The sequence below is a fragment of the Symphodus melops genome, assembly GCF_947650265.1.
Source record: "Symphodus melops genome assembly, chromosome: 5".
NCBI classification, from domain to species: Eukaryota; Metazoa; Chordata; class Actinopteri; order Labriformes; family Labridae; genus Symphodus; species Symphodus melops.
Window position 1 is genome coordinate 16,371,558 of NC_136695.1, and position 16,725 is coordinate 16,388,282.

General features: G+C 38.4%; 1 protein-coding gene across 1 annotated transcript in view; it reads right to left on the reverse strand.

Annotated features, from left to right (window-relative positions):
- Positions 1 to 16,725, reverse strand: part of sntb1 (syntrophin, basic 1) — a 35,476-nt gene that overhangs the window by 4,734 nt on the left and 14,017 nt on the right. The window contains exons 4-7 of the mRNA XM_079344126.1: positions 12,754 to 12,871; positions 12,495 to 12,584; positions 9,544 to 9,680; positions 8,531 to 8,727 (exon numbers count right to left, since the gene is read on the reverse strand). Of these exons, the coding sequence (XP_079200252.1) occupies positions 8,531 to 8,727; positions 9,544 to 9,680; positions 12,495 to 12,584; positions 12,754 to 12,871 (542 nt within the window). The remainder of the gene's footprint in view (positions 1 to 8,530; positions 8,728 to 9,543; positions 9,681 to 12,494; positions 12,585 to 12,753; positions 12,872 to 16,725) is intronic.

Below are 16,725 nucleotides of genomic sequence, written 5' to 3' on the forward strand. Positions count from 1 at the left end.
CCGATAATGGCAGCCATTGCAGAGGTGCCAAGAAGCCACTCCAGGCTGATTCCAAAGCAAGTTTTTTTCCCTTTAAGGCACAGTGCTAACATGCCAAACTGAACATCATAATTTAAAATCAAAACAACTTCAACTTTGTCTGTCCCCTAAGGGTGATTGGTTTTGCAGCAAGGCATTAAAATTACACAAAAAGACAAAACAATAAAAATAAATAAATAAATCGTTGAAGAAAGCTAATGAGGTAACAAAAAATGGCAAGAATGTACTTGAGCTCATTTTCACATTCATGAACATTTCACAAAGTTTATTCTTCATATTTATCACTCATTAAAATGATGCTGTGTTATGCATAATTATTAGTGTGGCCAAGCTGACAGATGGCTGCAAGTTGCAGCAAACATTAGACATATTGCATGTTGTGAAGTTGTTGCTGCTTCTATTTAGAGAGTGCATTTTTATTAATATATTATTGACATGTTATTACTTAAATGCAGGTATCAGTGTTAGCACCCATAGTTTGCCCTAAATTGATTTATGAGTGTCCACTTGCTTACAAGAGTGTCAATTGTGTGACTTTACCCACAGAGAAGATGTCTGGCCATAATGATAAGATTTTTTCTTTCCTTGTTTTGTTGCCTACTCCCCCAGCAGTGAGTACGTGTGTGTGCCAGGGATCAGTAACTACTCATTGTTTCCTAGGCTTTCTGAGTTTTTGAAGACTTTAAAAATTTACTACATTTCTGACCTTGAATAACTTTCTCTTGTCTTTACTTTTAGGGAGGATTTATAATTTCTATTGTGTAATAACTTAAGTGGCAAGTGTTGGCTTGAAGTGGCAGGGCCTGTCACTATGATTAAAGCATTCTGATCCAGGATATTTGGATATTTGTACAAAGTGCTTGAATGGTTATTGTTTCAGACAGAAAAAAAGATAACTTTGAATGAAAGACAGTTTCTCTTTTTAGCCTATTTAAGAGACATGTTATTGGTTGGTTTGTTTATTAATAGAATTTCTCATTTAGCCACCTCTAGAATAAATATACTATATTATACTATTGCTTTCAATCAATTTAGTTGTATTATCATTTGATGAACAGATTTAATGACTAGGTACATAAAGCAAAAAAACTCAAGCTCTAGCAAGACAGGGCTTTAGGTGTTTTGTTTATGCAGGTTGTAATGTTTGCTTTTGGTTTAATTGTTTTTTCACTGTTTTAGGAGAAATTGGTTCCACTGTTATTATAATATGATTTTATGAGAATCATTAAATAGAATACAACCAATTTTTATGTGATGGTAGACTTAATAATAGCAACACATCATATTACCTTTAGCAGGTTCAACCTAATAATATGTAGTTAAGATTTAAGGTCTCCTGTTTAATACATATTCTACAGTTTGGTTGTTTATCTTATTTGTGATGCAGATTTCCTGTTGAACCGTTTGCAATGGAGCCTGGCAGTGCTACATCTTATATGTTTCATGTCTTCTACACATGTCTTAAAGTGCAGAGTAATGTATCTGCTCTACACCATCTTCTCATTCTTCCTGCTCTCTCTCCGCTCTCCTTCTCAGCGTGTGTTCTGGCTGAAAGCTGAGTGCACCATCTTTATCTACTCTCCCAATTTACGCATCACTTTCCTCTGCTTTAACGACAAACCTGCCTCGTTCCCACACAGCATGATCTCGCTGTATCTAGACCCATTTCTCTGTTTCTTGACAGCAGAGTTCCCTCACCCCCTCCCCTCTGCAGACATGAAGAGTATGGTTTGAAAACTTCATTTACAACAGAAGCTCTTTTCTCTTGATGACAGCTGATCTGCAGAGCGGCATGTTTGTGTGACACAATGAGCAGGAGGAGCGTTGTTCTCTTTCCATTGTTTGCAGGCAGCCTGTGGTGTGTGTGCGTGTGTGTGTGTATGTGTGTGCACATGTTTGAGGGTGAGAAATGGTGTATTTGTCTGTAAATGTGAGAGACATGGAGATGCATATATGAGTGTATGTCTTCTCATTCCTATGAATGTGTGTTTGCATATATTTGTGTATGTTGTTGCTCCCTGAAGCATGATTGAAGCTCTTTGTCAGATTATTAACAGGCTGATTCTCAATTTCTAACAGCACTAATCATCTACACTCACCTAAATCCCTTCCTCGTTCTGCTCTTTCTCTACATGTGAACACAGTAACACACAAAGTAGAAAATGGTTGAACAAAACCAAATAAATCTTGTGAGTCCAATTTTCCTAACTCAGAATGGATTGCAATGTGCAACAACAAAATCATAGACATAGAAAGTGCATGCTAATTGACTTGAGCAACTTAAATTTGTACAAATTCCAGGAAAACACCATAAACCTGAAGCAACTTCATTCAACATTAGAAACATTGCATCAAAGGAGAATGGCGCACAGCTTTAGTTAGAGAAAAAGCAGCCCTTCACAAACAGTTGGAGATTAGGGTGGAGACTAAGATTAGGCAAAGGTGGAAATGGGAGTCAGAGTCAACAGCCTTAAACTCTTTAAATTCTTCTCCCAGTCTTTCAATTCACATTGCGTTTCAGCGTGTAGTAATCATGACACAGGGAGCACTCCACATAAACACACAGTCAGACATGCACACACGCACACGCACACACACACACACACACACAGTGCTCCCCCACTGGCTCCACTGAATCTTTGCTCTGTAACACCTCTGTCACTACCAAAAAGAGGGTGCAGAGGTAGGATCACTTCATCCCCCCATTACACCTCCACGGCATTCAGAATGAAGTAAGAACTACACCGGGGTGTAAATCGCAGCTGGAAACGTCTGAATAGCACTAATGTCTGCAGCCGTTCTGTAACCCGAGTCACAGAACAGTTGTTTTGAAGGGCTATAGGCCCAACGTCAGAGACGAGCCCAGTTCAGAAAGAGTCTTTACATCCACACTTATTTGCCTCAAAGTTATAATCCAGATGCAGTCTTTGGTTTTCTGAGACCTCCCACAAAGCCATCTAAACCAAATCTCACGCTTTATCTTTTTTAATATGAAAGGTCAATATCTTAAAGTGTCTCTGACTGATGTGTCACTTTCAAACGCAGATAAATTGCGTTGACAGAAAGGTTAATCTTTCTCAAATTGAACTGTATAAAGAATTGTATTGATGGACAAATGTGTTTGCAATACATGTTTAGTATTCTTGAAGGTTGCAGCCATTTTTCTTCTTTTTAAACCGTTAACAATGTTTTGTCAAATCCTTTATTTTGCATACAAATTCACCATCATGTTTTCCACAGAGGCAGGTTCTACTTTAGATTACAGATGAAGTCCAGGGAATAGTCTGAGTTTTAGACAGGTTTTCATGACAGAAGCACAGCAGTAGATAACAGTCATGTCTCCTTTCACTATCTACTGTGAAAACAGTACATTAACAGAGGTGATATGGTTAAAACTCCAGCAACCAATGTTGATAAGATCCACACTGTGAATCAAGTAGAAAAATGACGCCACACACTCAGCCTAATCTACGGTGTAATATATCATAAAAACGTCTCTTTCATTATGTGGAATGAGTCTCATAAAATGTAATATGTTTCTAATGATGTATAAACAATCAGACAGGACAAACGTCTCCCTAATAACAGTTGTGAATGGGGCAGAAAGTGTAGCGTCTTTGTTCTGACTGGGACTGAAAATTAGAGCTGAAACCCTACTCTATTACCTGAGAGTCTTGATCTGCGGAGCAAGCAGGGTTTCCCACCAGAACAAACACATACACACAGACACTCACAGGCACAATGACACAGAGAAAGGGGCTTTTCAGGTTGAAACAAAAGCCCTTCTTTCCGCCTGACGGTGAGTGGAAAAGAGATGAGGAGGGGTGGAGAGTGATAGCTGAACGAACGAGGGGATGAAGAGAGACTGTGAGAGAGGAGGGACGCACTAACTCTGTTACCATCACATCAGGCGGCGATACTAAATGTTTATCAGGAATGGAACTATCTATTCCATTTGTTTTATATTTACAATGACACAGACAGCAGAACCATATTACACATTTCCAAACTGTATCCAACCCGATAAAGTACAAATGTCATAGCAGGTTACTGGTTTCATTTTCCAAAGCCACAGGGGTACAGTTGTTGTTTTTTACCCATTCATTAGGAGAGACCCAGTCGACCTCCAAGACAATTTAGCACAGTTGTAAAGCCATCACCTCTGCAGACTGAATTAACAGATGGCTGGGGGTGTGCACAATAAAGGTACTAGTGGGATTTACATAGATACATCTGCAGCTGGTCATTAAATTCAGTTTTTAACTGCAGTTCAAAGTGTACCCTTATAAAATGTGGGAAAATAATTACAACACCCGGTTTATATAAAAGCTTGTTTGAACAGCCAGTGAACCAGAGTAGACGCAAACTCTTGCACTTCAGCCCCTCCACAGATGCTCTCAAAGAAGGACCTAAGATGTCAAAAATCAGAATTGGACTCCTTTACTCAGGCAGAATCCAAAGAGAGTACTGGAGTATATGAATCACTGACATGGTGCAAATGACAAACGTTTTAAAGCACTCAGAGTCAAAAAATCTTGTTAACCAGTTAATCATGTATTATCAGATCACGGTAAAACCAAGACTGATTTGAGGGTTTTACACCGTCTTTTATAAACGTTGTAAAAGTCACGTAAATTGTGATGTAGATTTTATTGCCTTCAAGACTGACCTTTTTTGTAGGGTCAAAGTAATATATAGCAGGCCGCAATGATAAATGTACTGATGGTTGTGTCCATTATCTCATTTGACTCTGCAAGAAACAGATTTAATGTGGGTCCCAAAACCATCCCTTAAAATTGTCAACATTTTTGAAAGAAGTAAAATCTGCTCTGAATCCACAATGTAACCCTAATCCACTGTACATGTCTCTATGTGATGATGAAGACTGTAAGAGATGATAAAAAGCTCCAGAGAGCAGATTTAAGACAGCTTGTATGAGATTTTTGTAATCCACTGATTGTAAAATGTTAGATCACCTCACTATCAGCGACATGAGACTTGATTATTAAAGTTATTAAGTTATTTGGATGACAGTAAAGAGAGACAAGCTAAAGAAGTCAGAGTGACTTTTCAAAACCTGTCACTATGGCTTCAGGCCAAACAGTGTTAAATTCCACTAATTACTCAAAAAACAAGATAATCCTCAGACAAAAAGTTGAAGTCACCTTGGACATGATAATAACAAAAAATGACAGCAGGCCAAGTGCCTGTGAAATTTGATTTCAGAGATGAACGAATGACTTTCCCCTTTAAAATCCTTCGAAGAATGGCCTGCTGCCCAGAGAGTGATTGAGAGCTGCTCTCTCCTCACGATAGTCTTTATCATAAGCCTTGACAGTGAATAAAACATTGCAATGATTTATCAGAATGTTTCACAGATGAAAAGCTGACAAGGTCACGCAGCAACTCCTCAAGTGGCGAATGCTGATAATTGTCTGAATTCACTTTGTATGCAGTATCTCACTCTTTCTCTGGGAAGTGTAAATGACATTTCTATGTCCATAACAAAAAAAACGGAGGTCTGGGTGACAGTAATCTATTAGATGATATTTATGTGATCCATCTTGGACAGATATTGAGTGGTGCATGATAACAATGTATAACCATTCTAATTTGTTCTCAGTCTGCTGCTTTATGTCACCTACCTGTAAATCAGCAGCGTATGACAGTACAAACATCTAATGAAACAGAAATGTACAGCCATGGTTGCGGTATTGATCTATGGATGATGATGTCAGTTTGTCCATCAATTTGGACCAAACAGAAATACATTAGCATCTATAGATGGACGGTGAGGAAATTTCGTAAAGACATTCAGGGCTGAATGATATATTGTTTAACTCTGTGTGTGTGTGTGTGTGTGTGTGTGTGTGTGTGTGTGTGTGTGTGTGTGTGTGTGTGTGTGTGTGTGTGTGTGTGTGTGTGTGTGTGTGTGTGTGTGTGTGTGTGTGTGTGTGTGTGTGTGTGTGTGTGTGTGTAAAATGTCTGTTATCACCTTCAGCAGTCAGAGAACCGACCACTGTGCATACAAAGTCTTTGCATCTGCATTTAAAATGAACCGGCGACTCTGCAGCCGTTACAGACACACGGGCACGATGATTGAGGCAAACACTAAATAAAAGATTTGCAACAAATTTATTCCGATATTTGCGGCACCTCGTCCTTGTGCGATTTAATGCGATGGCCATATATACTGACTGGCAATGGAGAAGTTCCTCCACTTAAGGTTTATTTGGTATTTTACAGGTATTTGGTGAAAATATTGTTGATGGCAGTGTATATGCACTGTGTGCATGATAATGTTTTGTTTATACATCTGTCAGTAAAAACTGTAGCCTAGTTGCTGGCTCTTTTTAACTATTTTTGATGCATATTTTTAGATTTAATCTAATTTAATTTTGCACTGTGTGATTCCCGGACTTCTCGCACTGCTAAAAGTCCAGTGAATAGTCTCAAACACTATTAGATGATGCTGTTATATTAAGCAAAAGTCATGTCTTATTTTGTATAAGCTCTGACCTTTGTTTTACTGTCCCTTAAACTAAAATCATGTCTAGATTCAATATGTCCAGCCCTCGTATTAATGGTTAATGTCTCATTAGCCTCCATTGTACTTTTTATTGATTGCTCACATGCAAATTGAAGCATTTTAAAACACTGAACTCAGATCCTGAGCATGTTTGACATCATGGTTGTTTAAGTAGAGCTTCTCAGAGCTGCATTTTTTATAACATGAATAATTTTGACTCTGAAAATAGGAATGGTTATCTGTGGTCTATGGAGTTCTGTGGACCATTCGTCTGCCTATTTGGTTTGGTTTTACATCCTGCGGCTTTACAATGTTGGTTCTTATTTGAACTGGCTTTTTAGGTAAAAAAAAAAAAGTTCTGAAAACTGGCTTTAAAATGACAAAAAAGACAAGAGAAAGCAAAAAGTCAAAGCACGCATCTGTAGCTGCAACTTTAACATTTTCATCTGTGAGGAAGAAACTTCAGATGAAAAGTTTTCATATATGTTAGATGTATAAAAAAGGAACTGTTTGCCGTGTAACGTCATCATCGTCCTTGATGTGTTTCACTGTATAGGTGTTGAAATGAATCCATGTTAATTAGACTTCTACTCAGGCTGAAAGTGAACATGTTTAAAACTCCATTAAGAATGATACGACGGCAAATAGTCACAAAACTACCAGAAAGTGGACGATGTTAATCAAATAGTGTGCACACTCCCTCACTTTCCTGTGATCTAATCATCAAAATTGTGTATGTGGGTGTACCATGGGACTTCACTTTGCTTTGTAATTTTGCTGCTACATTTAAGCTCCCAGTCGTCGATAATAAGCAGCTTGTTCTAGTCTAGACAGCGTTTTGTCTTGGGATTACAAATGATGTCCTTTATTATTCACATTTCCTTTCTAACCACCGTGCCATCTAACATCTGATACTCATCAAACTTAGACTTAGACTTTTTTATTGTCATTCAAACTTGAACTTTACAGTGCAGATAAAAAAGACATTTTGTTGCATTGGCTCGTAGTGCAGGATAAAAAAAAACAGCAGAAAGTATTCACAACAAAAGGTGCAGATATAAATAGATAAACAAACAACGTGCAAAATTACTATACAGATAAACACTTTTGAGTGTTTAATTTAACTCAATTGTGCGATGGATGTAGATGTACCCTCGCTATGCTAATCACAGTGCAACATTTCAGCCAGATCAGTGGGTGCAGACACCATTTATGAGAGTTTTCAACAGCAGTATGGAGGCGGTAACCGATGCAGAAACAGCACTGACAACCAGGATGGACGAGAGGGGTCGTGTATCATTTGCCTCTAGATTCACCCTGTTTTAAATATGAGTGGAGTTTGAAGTGAAACTTAATTTGGCACGGTGTTATCTTAGATAGTGGGAGGAGGGGGGGACCCAAGGGAGAGGAGCAGTTCCCAGGACATTTTGTACTGGGAGAAAGGGGGAGGAAAAGAGGGAGAGAGATGGAGGGGCTATCTGTTGGAATTCCCTGGACGACCAAAACCCAATGCCAAACAGCATACACGCACGCACGCACAAGAGTAGCATTCCGTTCTATAAATAGCTGGTACTTTGTCCACATCTTTCCATATGGCTGTCAAAATCTTCCAAAGCCTCTTCTATCTCAGTGTATGAGTAGATTCAGGAGTGTTTGAGTGCGTGTTAACATTTTGCTTTATGCTCTGGGTTCAGACTTTATTTTAAAGCTATACAACACCTTAGGCACTAGTTCCCCTTACAGCCTCTTAACTCTCTCTGGATGCGTTTTGCTGCAGCTTGCCTGAACGCGTCTGAGGAAGCATCAAAGATTCCTGCAAAGTGACCTGTGAAGCACACTCCATTCACCAAAAGCTACATCCTGTGTGTGCTTTATAGCATCTATTTGTGCTTATATGTCTTTTTCTTTAGGAATCATAAGTCACTAAATCTGAATGTAAATACTCTGTGTCTCAATACTCACTTGTAGTGACCTCTTTGATCATCTCGGCTGAGGCGTGGCATCCGTTAACTATCTGTCTGGTCCACAGGGACAGATCCTTGGTGGTCTCAGCCCTGAATAGGTGAGTCTCAATTCCGAGTCGTGTGCCGGTCCGTGTGGCAAAGAACAACTCCGTGCCAGAGTGAGGCGACCCCCGATCAGGGCCAGAGTGGACCAGGCTGTATTAACACATACACACCCATGTCAGAAAGTACAGGGCAAGACGTAAAAAAGTAAGTCATTGTGATTAAGTATATTTTTGTCATTAGGATATTGTGCTCATCAAATAATGCTTCCCTGAAACCTGTACTTTTTAGTAACACCGAGCATCTGTACACTTTAATTTTAGCCATATCTTTCAATTTGTACTCATATTTTTCCAGACTTTTTTTCCCCCATTTTATTCCATTATTTATTAATTTCACAATAAATTAAACATTTGTTTTCCCTTGTCATAGATAGAAAGTTTTTCATCACAGTTTAACATTGGCTTGGCAAATGCTGCTTTGGAAAAGTGAGGAAAGATGTTTCAAGTGTTTGGGTTTAAGCAGATTTTATAAAATTCTGCACAGTTCTCCATGTTAAAACATATTCATTTTTTTACTCCTTGTGTTACATGTAAAGAATGTGTGTGTAACACCAACCTGCCTAGAGACTACAGGGGGATATGAGCCTATGGCTACAATCTTCAAATTACCATGTTTATGTTAATTTATGTGCATTTTTAAATACATTTTCAAATATACATTTTAAATAAATAATCAAATAAAACAAAATAAATAAGCTAAAGATTTAAAGGCACCCATCTCAAAGCAGCTATAGTGTAAGTTTTAGCCTGTTTGCCGAGATATTCAATCACATTATCAAACTTAATTTTTTATCATAAAAAATCCTTCTACTGGTGCAACACAGTGTTCTCCATAAATACTATATGTGATGGTGTAAACATACTGTGTGTATCTTGGTTGTTTGTATACATACAGGTCTCAACCTACCGTGTTGCTAAAAGTGGATAAGTGTGTGCAGGACTCTGCCAGGCCTCTTTGCCTCGTGGTAGACTGTCATACAGCAGCAGGTCTTTCTCCGTCACCACGACCAACACCGGCTTCCAACTCTGCTTTTCACTCTCCGTCTGCAGCATGAACAGAAAAACCAAAGAGTCTGTAAGGTTTGTGCTCATTTTGTATGCACCCTCATCCTGTGCAAACCAAACTACCACGTGGCTCACGTGAAGTCCATACACACTAGTTGGTCCTTAATACAGTCTTGGATATCAGGAGGGTGCATCCTGTCAAGACATTTTCCGGATTCTGGGAAAATCTAATGTGACTCAACTTGGCATTTACTGTCATAATTGTTGTTATAATTAACCAACAGCTGGAGGTTTTGCATACAACTTTAAAAATATGCATTCTGTCAAGATGTTTTCAGGATTCTGGGCAAACTCAAGGGAGTCCTTCAAATCTGGGATCTGAACGAGGAAGTATAAATGCCAAGGAATGTTTAAAATGATTTGTTTTAGTGATTTTTAAATGTTCTACTTTTATTTTTGCTCTGTCTTGATGCTTTTGATGTTGTATGAAGCACTTTGAATTGCCTTGTTGTTGAAAATGTGCTATAAACTTGCATTGCCTGCCTTGTGCAGGGATCTGACATTTACTATTTAAAAAAAATAATTAACATTTATATATTCAAAACAAGATAAACAGGTTTATTTTTCAGAGCTGTGAAATGTTTCATTCCCTTCTAAAATCCCCAAACTAATTAACCAACAACTGATTAAGATTATAATTTGTTAAAACAAAATAAGTAAACTATTACAAGGTTGCTCATTTTGAATGGAATCAAGCACTACCTTGATTGAATTGATGCTGCAGAATTAATTATAGCAACACTCTGTCAAAAAACTGAAAAATGGTCTCAGGCTTTTAGATGAAAGCATGAATTTTATCAGTAACATTAATGACTTTGTGCCAGTGAGCTGCTTTATAGACCTACTGCTTTTTCAGAGAGACGAGTGTGTGTGTGTGTGTGTCTGTGTGTGTGTCTGTGTGTGTGTGACAATCTCACTCATCAGTAGGTAGAACACTCTTTACCTCTCAATTTAATCCAAGACTGGCTACACAACGGTTTGGTTTCTCTCTATAATAACTGTTTTACCTCAACATCCATGATTTTTTGCTATGAAGACAAACCCCTCGCTTTCTCTTCAAAATGCACATTGTTAGTCTTTTAACATATAACACACACAAAGCCTAGTATTTTATTTTAGAATGCTCCAAAACTATTCTCATTATAAGAGCTTATCTGCAGCCCAGCAATGGAATCCTAAGCTGCTCTTTGAAGTTCTGCCTCAACCAATCACATCGAGGGATTTAAAGGGTTGAGGGTCAGTTTTTTTTTAACATAATGAGAATATGTTGCTAAGTAACAGTATTGTATTGCATTTGAAGGATCAAATACTGGCAAATTCATGTAGACTAAATTAGACAGGTACGTACGTGTGTGTGTGTGTGTGTGTGTGTGTGTGTGTGTGTGTGTGTGTGTGTGTGTGTGTGTGTGTGTGTGTGTGTGTGTGTGTGTGTGTGTGTGTGTGTGTGTGTGCGTGTGTGTGTGCGTGCGTGTGTGCGCGTGTGCGCGTGTGCGTGTGCGTGTGCGCGTGCGCGCGCGTGTGTTACTGCAGGTCTGTGTGTCTCTGTGTCAAAGAGAGAATGGAGCTATACCTGCCTTTGTGCTATTGTGAATTTCAAACGTGCACATGCATGAAGACACAGCTACCTGTACATACACACATGCAAACACAGAACTTCATTTGATATTCTATACCGTGACTGCAGAATGCAACGCTCCTCTTTTTTTTTTCCACCTTAACAATCAAAATCACATGCCAAGCAGCAAGCCATGTACTGTCCTTAAACGAAACCAAAAGCTCTTTCTGTCACTTTTAAGACCTGAAAATTCTCTTCATAGCCTTAACAGGCATCAAATGGCCAAATCAGAATATAAAGTCACTTAGTGGTTACTCTGTGTGCCCCATGTCGACAGGCTACAGTCCTAGAAGGGGGTGGCCTGGGCTTGAATGTGACCTGTGACTATTCCTCACTATCTCTCTCACTCCTCAATTTCCGACTCTTTCAACTGTCCTGTCTCTACAATGAAACATAAAAAGCCCCCAAATAAATCTGTGGAAAAAAAGAAAGAAAGAAAATAGGGAGGGGTAAAACTTTCCCCTAAATCTCTGCTCAGCTTCTTCTGTCTTTTTGTTTTTCATTTGTCGTACAATTGCATTTTTCTATATGTTAAGTAAAAGCCTGTTTAACTCCATGAAGGCTTTCATTTACATAATAGATGATATTATATAACATAAAGTATTCGTTCAAGCAAGACCCTTCCATTCAAAAAGACCACCCCTTTCAAGCTACTTTCTCATGATTTATTTGAGGACAGTTTAAAACCTTTCTCATTCAGCAAACTTCCTAGTTTCAAGCGTACAGTCACCTAACGTATATTTATAGAGCACAAGGACAATAATAGAAGTTGACAAGGTCACAAAATAACAAAGACAATTATAGATTATGATAATGGATAAAATTATAAATTACAAAGATTGGGCAAATGTATTTGCATCCATGTAGAATACATGTACATGTTTAAAATAATAACCTTCGCCTAATGATCAGAGGAACAACAAAACAAACTTTAAATAATAAAAGTCATATTGGTCCTCTTAAAGATAGAACAAGAGCACCAATATGCACATAAACCTGCTCACCAACAGTGAAGGAACCCCATTAAAAATGTGAGAAATTTTGAGACAAGGCTGTCTCACACACACATAAAATGATACAGTAGGGAATTACAAAGCATTTTACACTGCCTATCCCTTCAACATGCACCCACAGAAGCACAGAGGCACATTCACAGACACACAAACGCAAATGCCTACCTTCCCTGCCAGCCACCCCAGGTGTCGTATCTCTTTGCTGCCAGCCACCTCCATCCTGCCGGTGTTCTGGATGACCTCTGCCAGTGCCCGCTGGGAGGGGATAGCACATTTTAGGAGAGATGATCATTCAGGAAGCATTAGATTCAAAACAGCTCTGAGGGGGCTGAATCAAGGCCACAGTATGTGACCATTAAAATATCTCACTTTATGGCCACACTAATAAATAATACCTGAAAAACCAAGTAAATCAAAGACAGACCTGTGCCAGTGAGGATGTGATGGCGTGCATGGCGGAAAACCAGGACAGGGCAGATGGTTGGTCGGGGCAGCGCAGCACAATGGTGTGCCTGGCGTCGGGGGAGTGCAACTCCAGTTGTCTGGAGGAAGAGATAAGAAAAGTTCAAACAGCTTTAACCTCTCTGTTATCTTCAGAGGTTCTTAAACTTGTATGGTTCACAACCCACAATGAATACATTCTTTAATAAGACTGAAAATATATGGCTAATGTTGTCAGACCAGAATCTCCAGAAACCAAATTCAGTCCTTTTAGGTTTCAGGAACAGTAGATGCTCAGTTTCCTTATCCACTTAAAAATGGGCATCCAGTTGGGATAATGACATGAAGAGCATTACATTTTTAATTCATTCAGGTCAATTGCCTATGCATCCTCTGTGGGCCATATGCCACAATGCTTCCTCCCACTGAATTTCCATATGTTACCTCTTACATGGGAGTATTTACACTACTTAAGTGAGGGATATTGTGAGGTCCTCAGTGGGTTTTATACGGTGTCTGTTTCACTTCAGTGATTTTTTGGATAGGGAGGCAATTGTATTGTGATAGACACACCTCATTCTGGTTTTTTTTTTCTTCCACGTAATGGGTTTTTTTTTTGGGGGGGGGGGGGGTTAACAGATGAGTCTGAGATTATGTACAAGGTTTAATACCATGTTTCTCCTATAAAATATCCAGCAAACGCTTATGGTATATTTATCCACAAGCTTATTTAGAGGTTTCACTGCAGCTCAATGGATGCCTTTAAAGGGGCTTAGTAACAGGATCCTCTACTTTTCCACATAATACTGCACATTGGAATCAACCACATACTGAGCACTCTTCTTCCATGTGTGCCTGATACGCTCCTTTGCATTTTTGCTCTTTAGCAATTTAAAACCAAAGCGGCTCGATCATACCCTGAAAACATCTAACCCTAACACTAGACCCTGTAATCTCAGAAATCCTGATGCACTGATTTTTGTCAAAATCATTTCGATGCTTTTTGGCATATCTCAAGATTCTGACTTGCCAAAACCAAAATTCAATGTGTCGGCTTTAAGACTGGTAGATTTTAAGACCAAAACAATGCCCTCTTCAGATACGCTTCCTTTATCCTTCAGCTCCCACCACACCTCCCACTCCACACTTCCCTCGCCACGCATGTCCTGTTTCGCGAGCAGTACACGAGTGCTAATAAAAATCTTTCACTATCCAGTGTTTTTTATTTACTGTCCACCAGTCATTTTAAAAGCTCATTTATGTTAGTTCTGTAATTTAGGATAGTCAACTCAATTACTCTTTATGGCAATACTAGTCTTATAGAAGTACCACAAATTTCCCACTGCATGTCAACAGGACAACAGTCTAGTAGTAGATGAAAATGACCATAGTAAAGAAACGAAAATTTAGATGCACATATGGCAATTTTCAAACAGCAGAGTTTAGTTTCAAATCATAATGTGAATGGAAATACATTCTTGATCTACATATTTTACCACCAACTCTAAAACAATACAGCACAACCAGAGCTCTTGCTGATTTAAAATAGAAACTACTCTAAAAGCAGGGTGGTTTCATTTCTACAAACACGCTTTCTTTGCAGCTCTTTTTATTCATACAGTGCACCCTGGGGACCAGGAAAAACCCAGGTGAATGTGATGAATCTGCTTTTCCATTAAACCCTCAGAGGATAGGGGACCATCTTGATTCGCTCCAGGTGTTTCTCTGGTCTGGGTTAAAAATACAACGGCTGCCTTTAAAAGGGAAGTTGAATAAGGACAGGCCAGAGGGAGAGCAGAGGGGGAGGAAGGGACCTGGCATGGGGGAATACAGGGCTAGATTTGTGTCTGGTAGAACAATTGTGTGTAATAGAAAAAATATACTCATGTGTAGAGTTATGATAAACCGTTCTATGGCATTTCCGAAGAAATGGAGTGGCATTGCATGATACAAAGCATTTACATGTGGAGTAACATGGACTGGATGATCTATAAATGGACTATATACAGTGTATATACAGTAAATCTTCTCATGGCAAATTAAAAGACGCTGTTTATTTGTTTGTCTGACCCGAACTACTGGGCCGCAAGTGTTTGTGTCTGCTGTATTGGACATGTCACTTTAATGCAGACTTAATGAGTTATAAAAACAATGTCCTATCATAGAATAATGTTATTCCATGATCAGAAGACAACTTGTTCACCGCTTTGATTAAAATCAAAGAATGTAAATCAGTAAGCACGAAAAACTATATATATATATATATATATATATATATATACACATACATACATACACATACATACACACACACACACACACACACACACACACACACACACACACACACACACACACACACACACACACACACACACACACACACACACACACACACACACACACACACACACACACAGAGTATATAACAAATATAACCAAGTTCGGTAAGTCAAACAAAACAAAGGACTATTAGAGTTAATATTAGTACAGTACAGTTAGAAGACAAGACAACATGTCAAGACTTGACTACTCATTTTAGGCCTGTTCGTTTAGACCTTATGACTTCCAAATGAAAGTGAAATAATCTTTGCTGCACACACAGGATTCAACCAGAGCTGTTTGTGTGGCATGTCCTGAACACGTTACAAGTCTTGGCAATGAAAATCTTTGAAGTCCTTGGGAGGAATTCTTCAGAGGCAAATTGCAAGTTAGTCCTTGAGCTTTGGAATACTTCTTTTCAATTTACTTATTCTATGACATTGACGTGACAAATAAACCCCCTCTCAAGATGTAGGCCAAAAAAACAATGATTCTATCCTGTAAATGTTATTGTTATGTAATTAGAAAACTAATTTACAGAAAAATTAAGTGTTTATCCAGGCAGATCTGAAGAAGTACAGTAAATTTGTACATTTCTTAGTCTGTGAGATGAATAAATTATTATCTTATTTTAGGAGTTTTTGAAGGCTTCTAATTATTTTTGAAATTGCATGAATTAAATCAATCTGCTAGTTTGGGATTAAGTACAAGTCCTCTAAAAGTACTTTAGACTTCCTTTGAGGTTCAAATATAGCACAGCACCATTATTCAGAACTGCCTGATCCCCTCAGCAGTGCTTCCTGATTTTGAATGTTATTCATGTTTACAGTGACAGATGTTTCATTCAAAGTAAGACAATGAATAAATCGAGAAGTTCATCTTTACATATTTTGTAGACCCCACAGCATGACGCTGAAGGTTTTTAAGGTTTCAGCTTTGATGCTGCAGACTAACATTACACTTCAGAAGATATTTATTTGTGTAAGTAAAATACATGAAAAAACAAGGCAATGTAATTCCTGAAGAAATACGAGTGTGAATCCTTCAAAATATATATATATCAAAGTTAAAAAGAGCCAGTAACAAGGCTACAGTTAGTATTTTGTTAAATAATAGGAGTGTGATCCTATAACTACATTTTCTCTGTTATCGTTCTCTCAAAATGTAAAGGGTGTTAAAAATGTCTTCATGGCATTTGAGTTAAATTAGGGATAAATCAAGTCCTCCTCTTCTCCATCACTTCTCTCATCTCTGTACGTGTCTATCTTTCCTCATTTCTCCTGTCTGCCCTCACCGGCTCTAAAACAGTTTAAACAACATCTGCTGAGATGAAGACAGAAAAGTCTCAGAGGGATGCAACATTTAGTGCGTCAGGTAGAAAAAGATTAACCAGATATCCCTGTCACTTCACATAATGCCTCTTAAATCATTTCAGTTTTGAACTCAAAATAATAGGGAAAGGGCGAGTAGGTTTAGTCTTACCCTTCACTTTCTGATAAATTCTATTTTATACGACAAATGTGAGTTTTATGGATGAAGTATAACAGAGTGCATTTCAGCATGGGTGTCCTCTCATTTAAACATTTACTAAATGTTTACTAAAGTCAAAGGGGAATTTGTCCTGGCTTTGAGA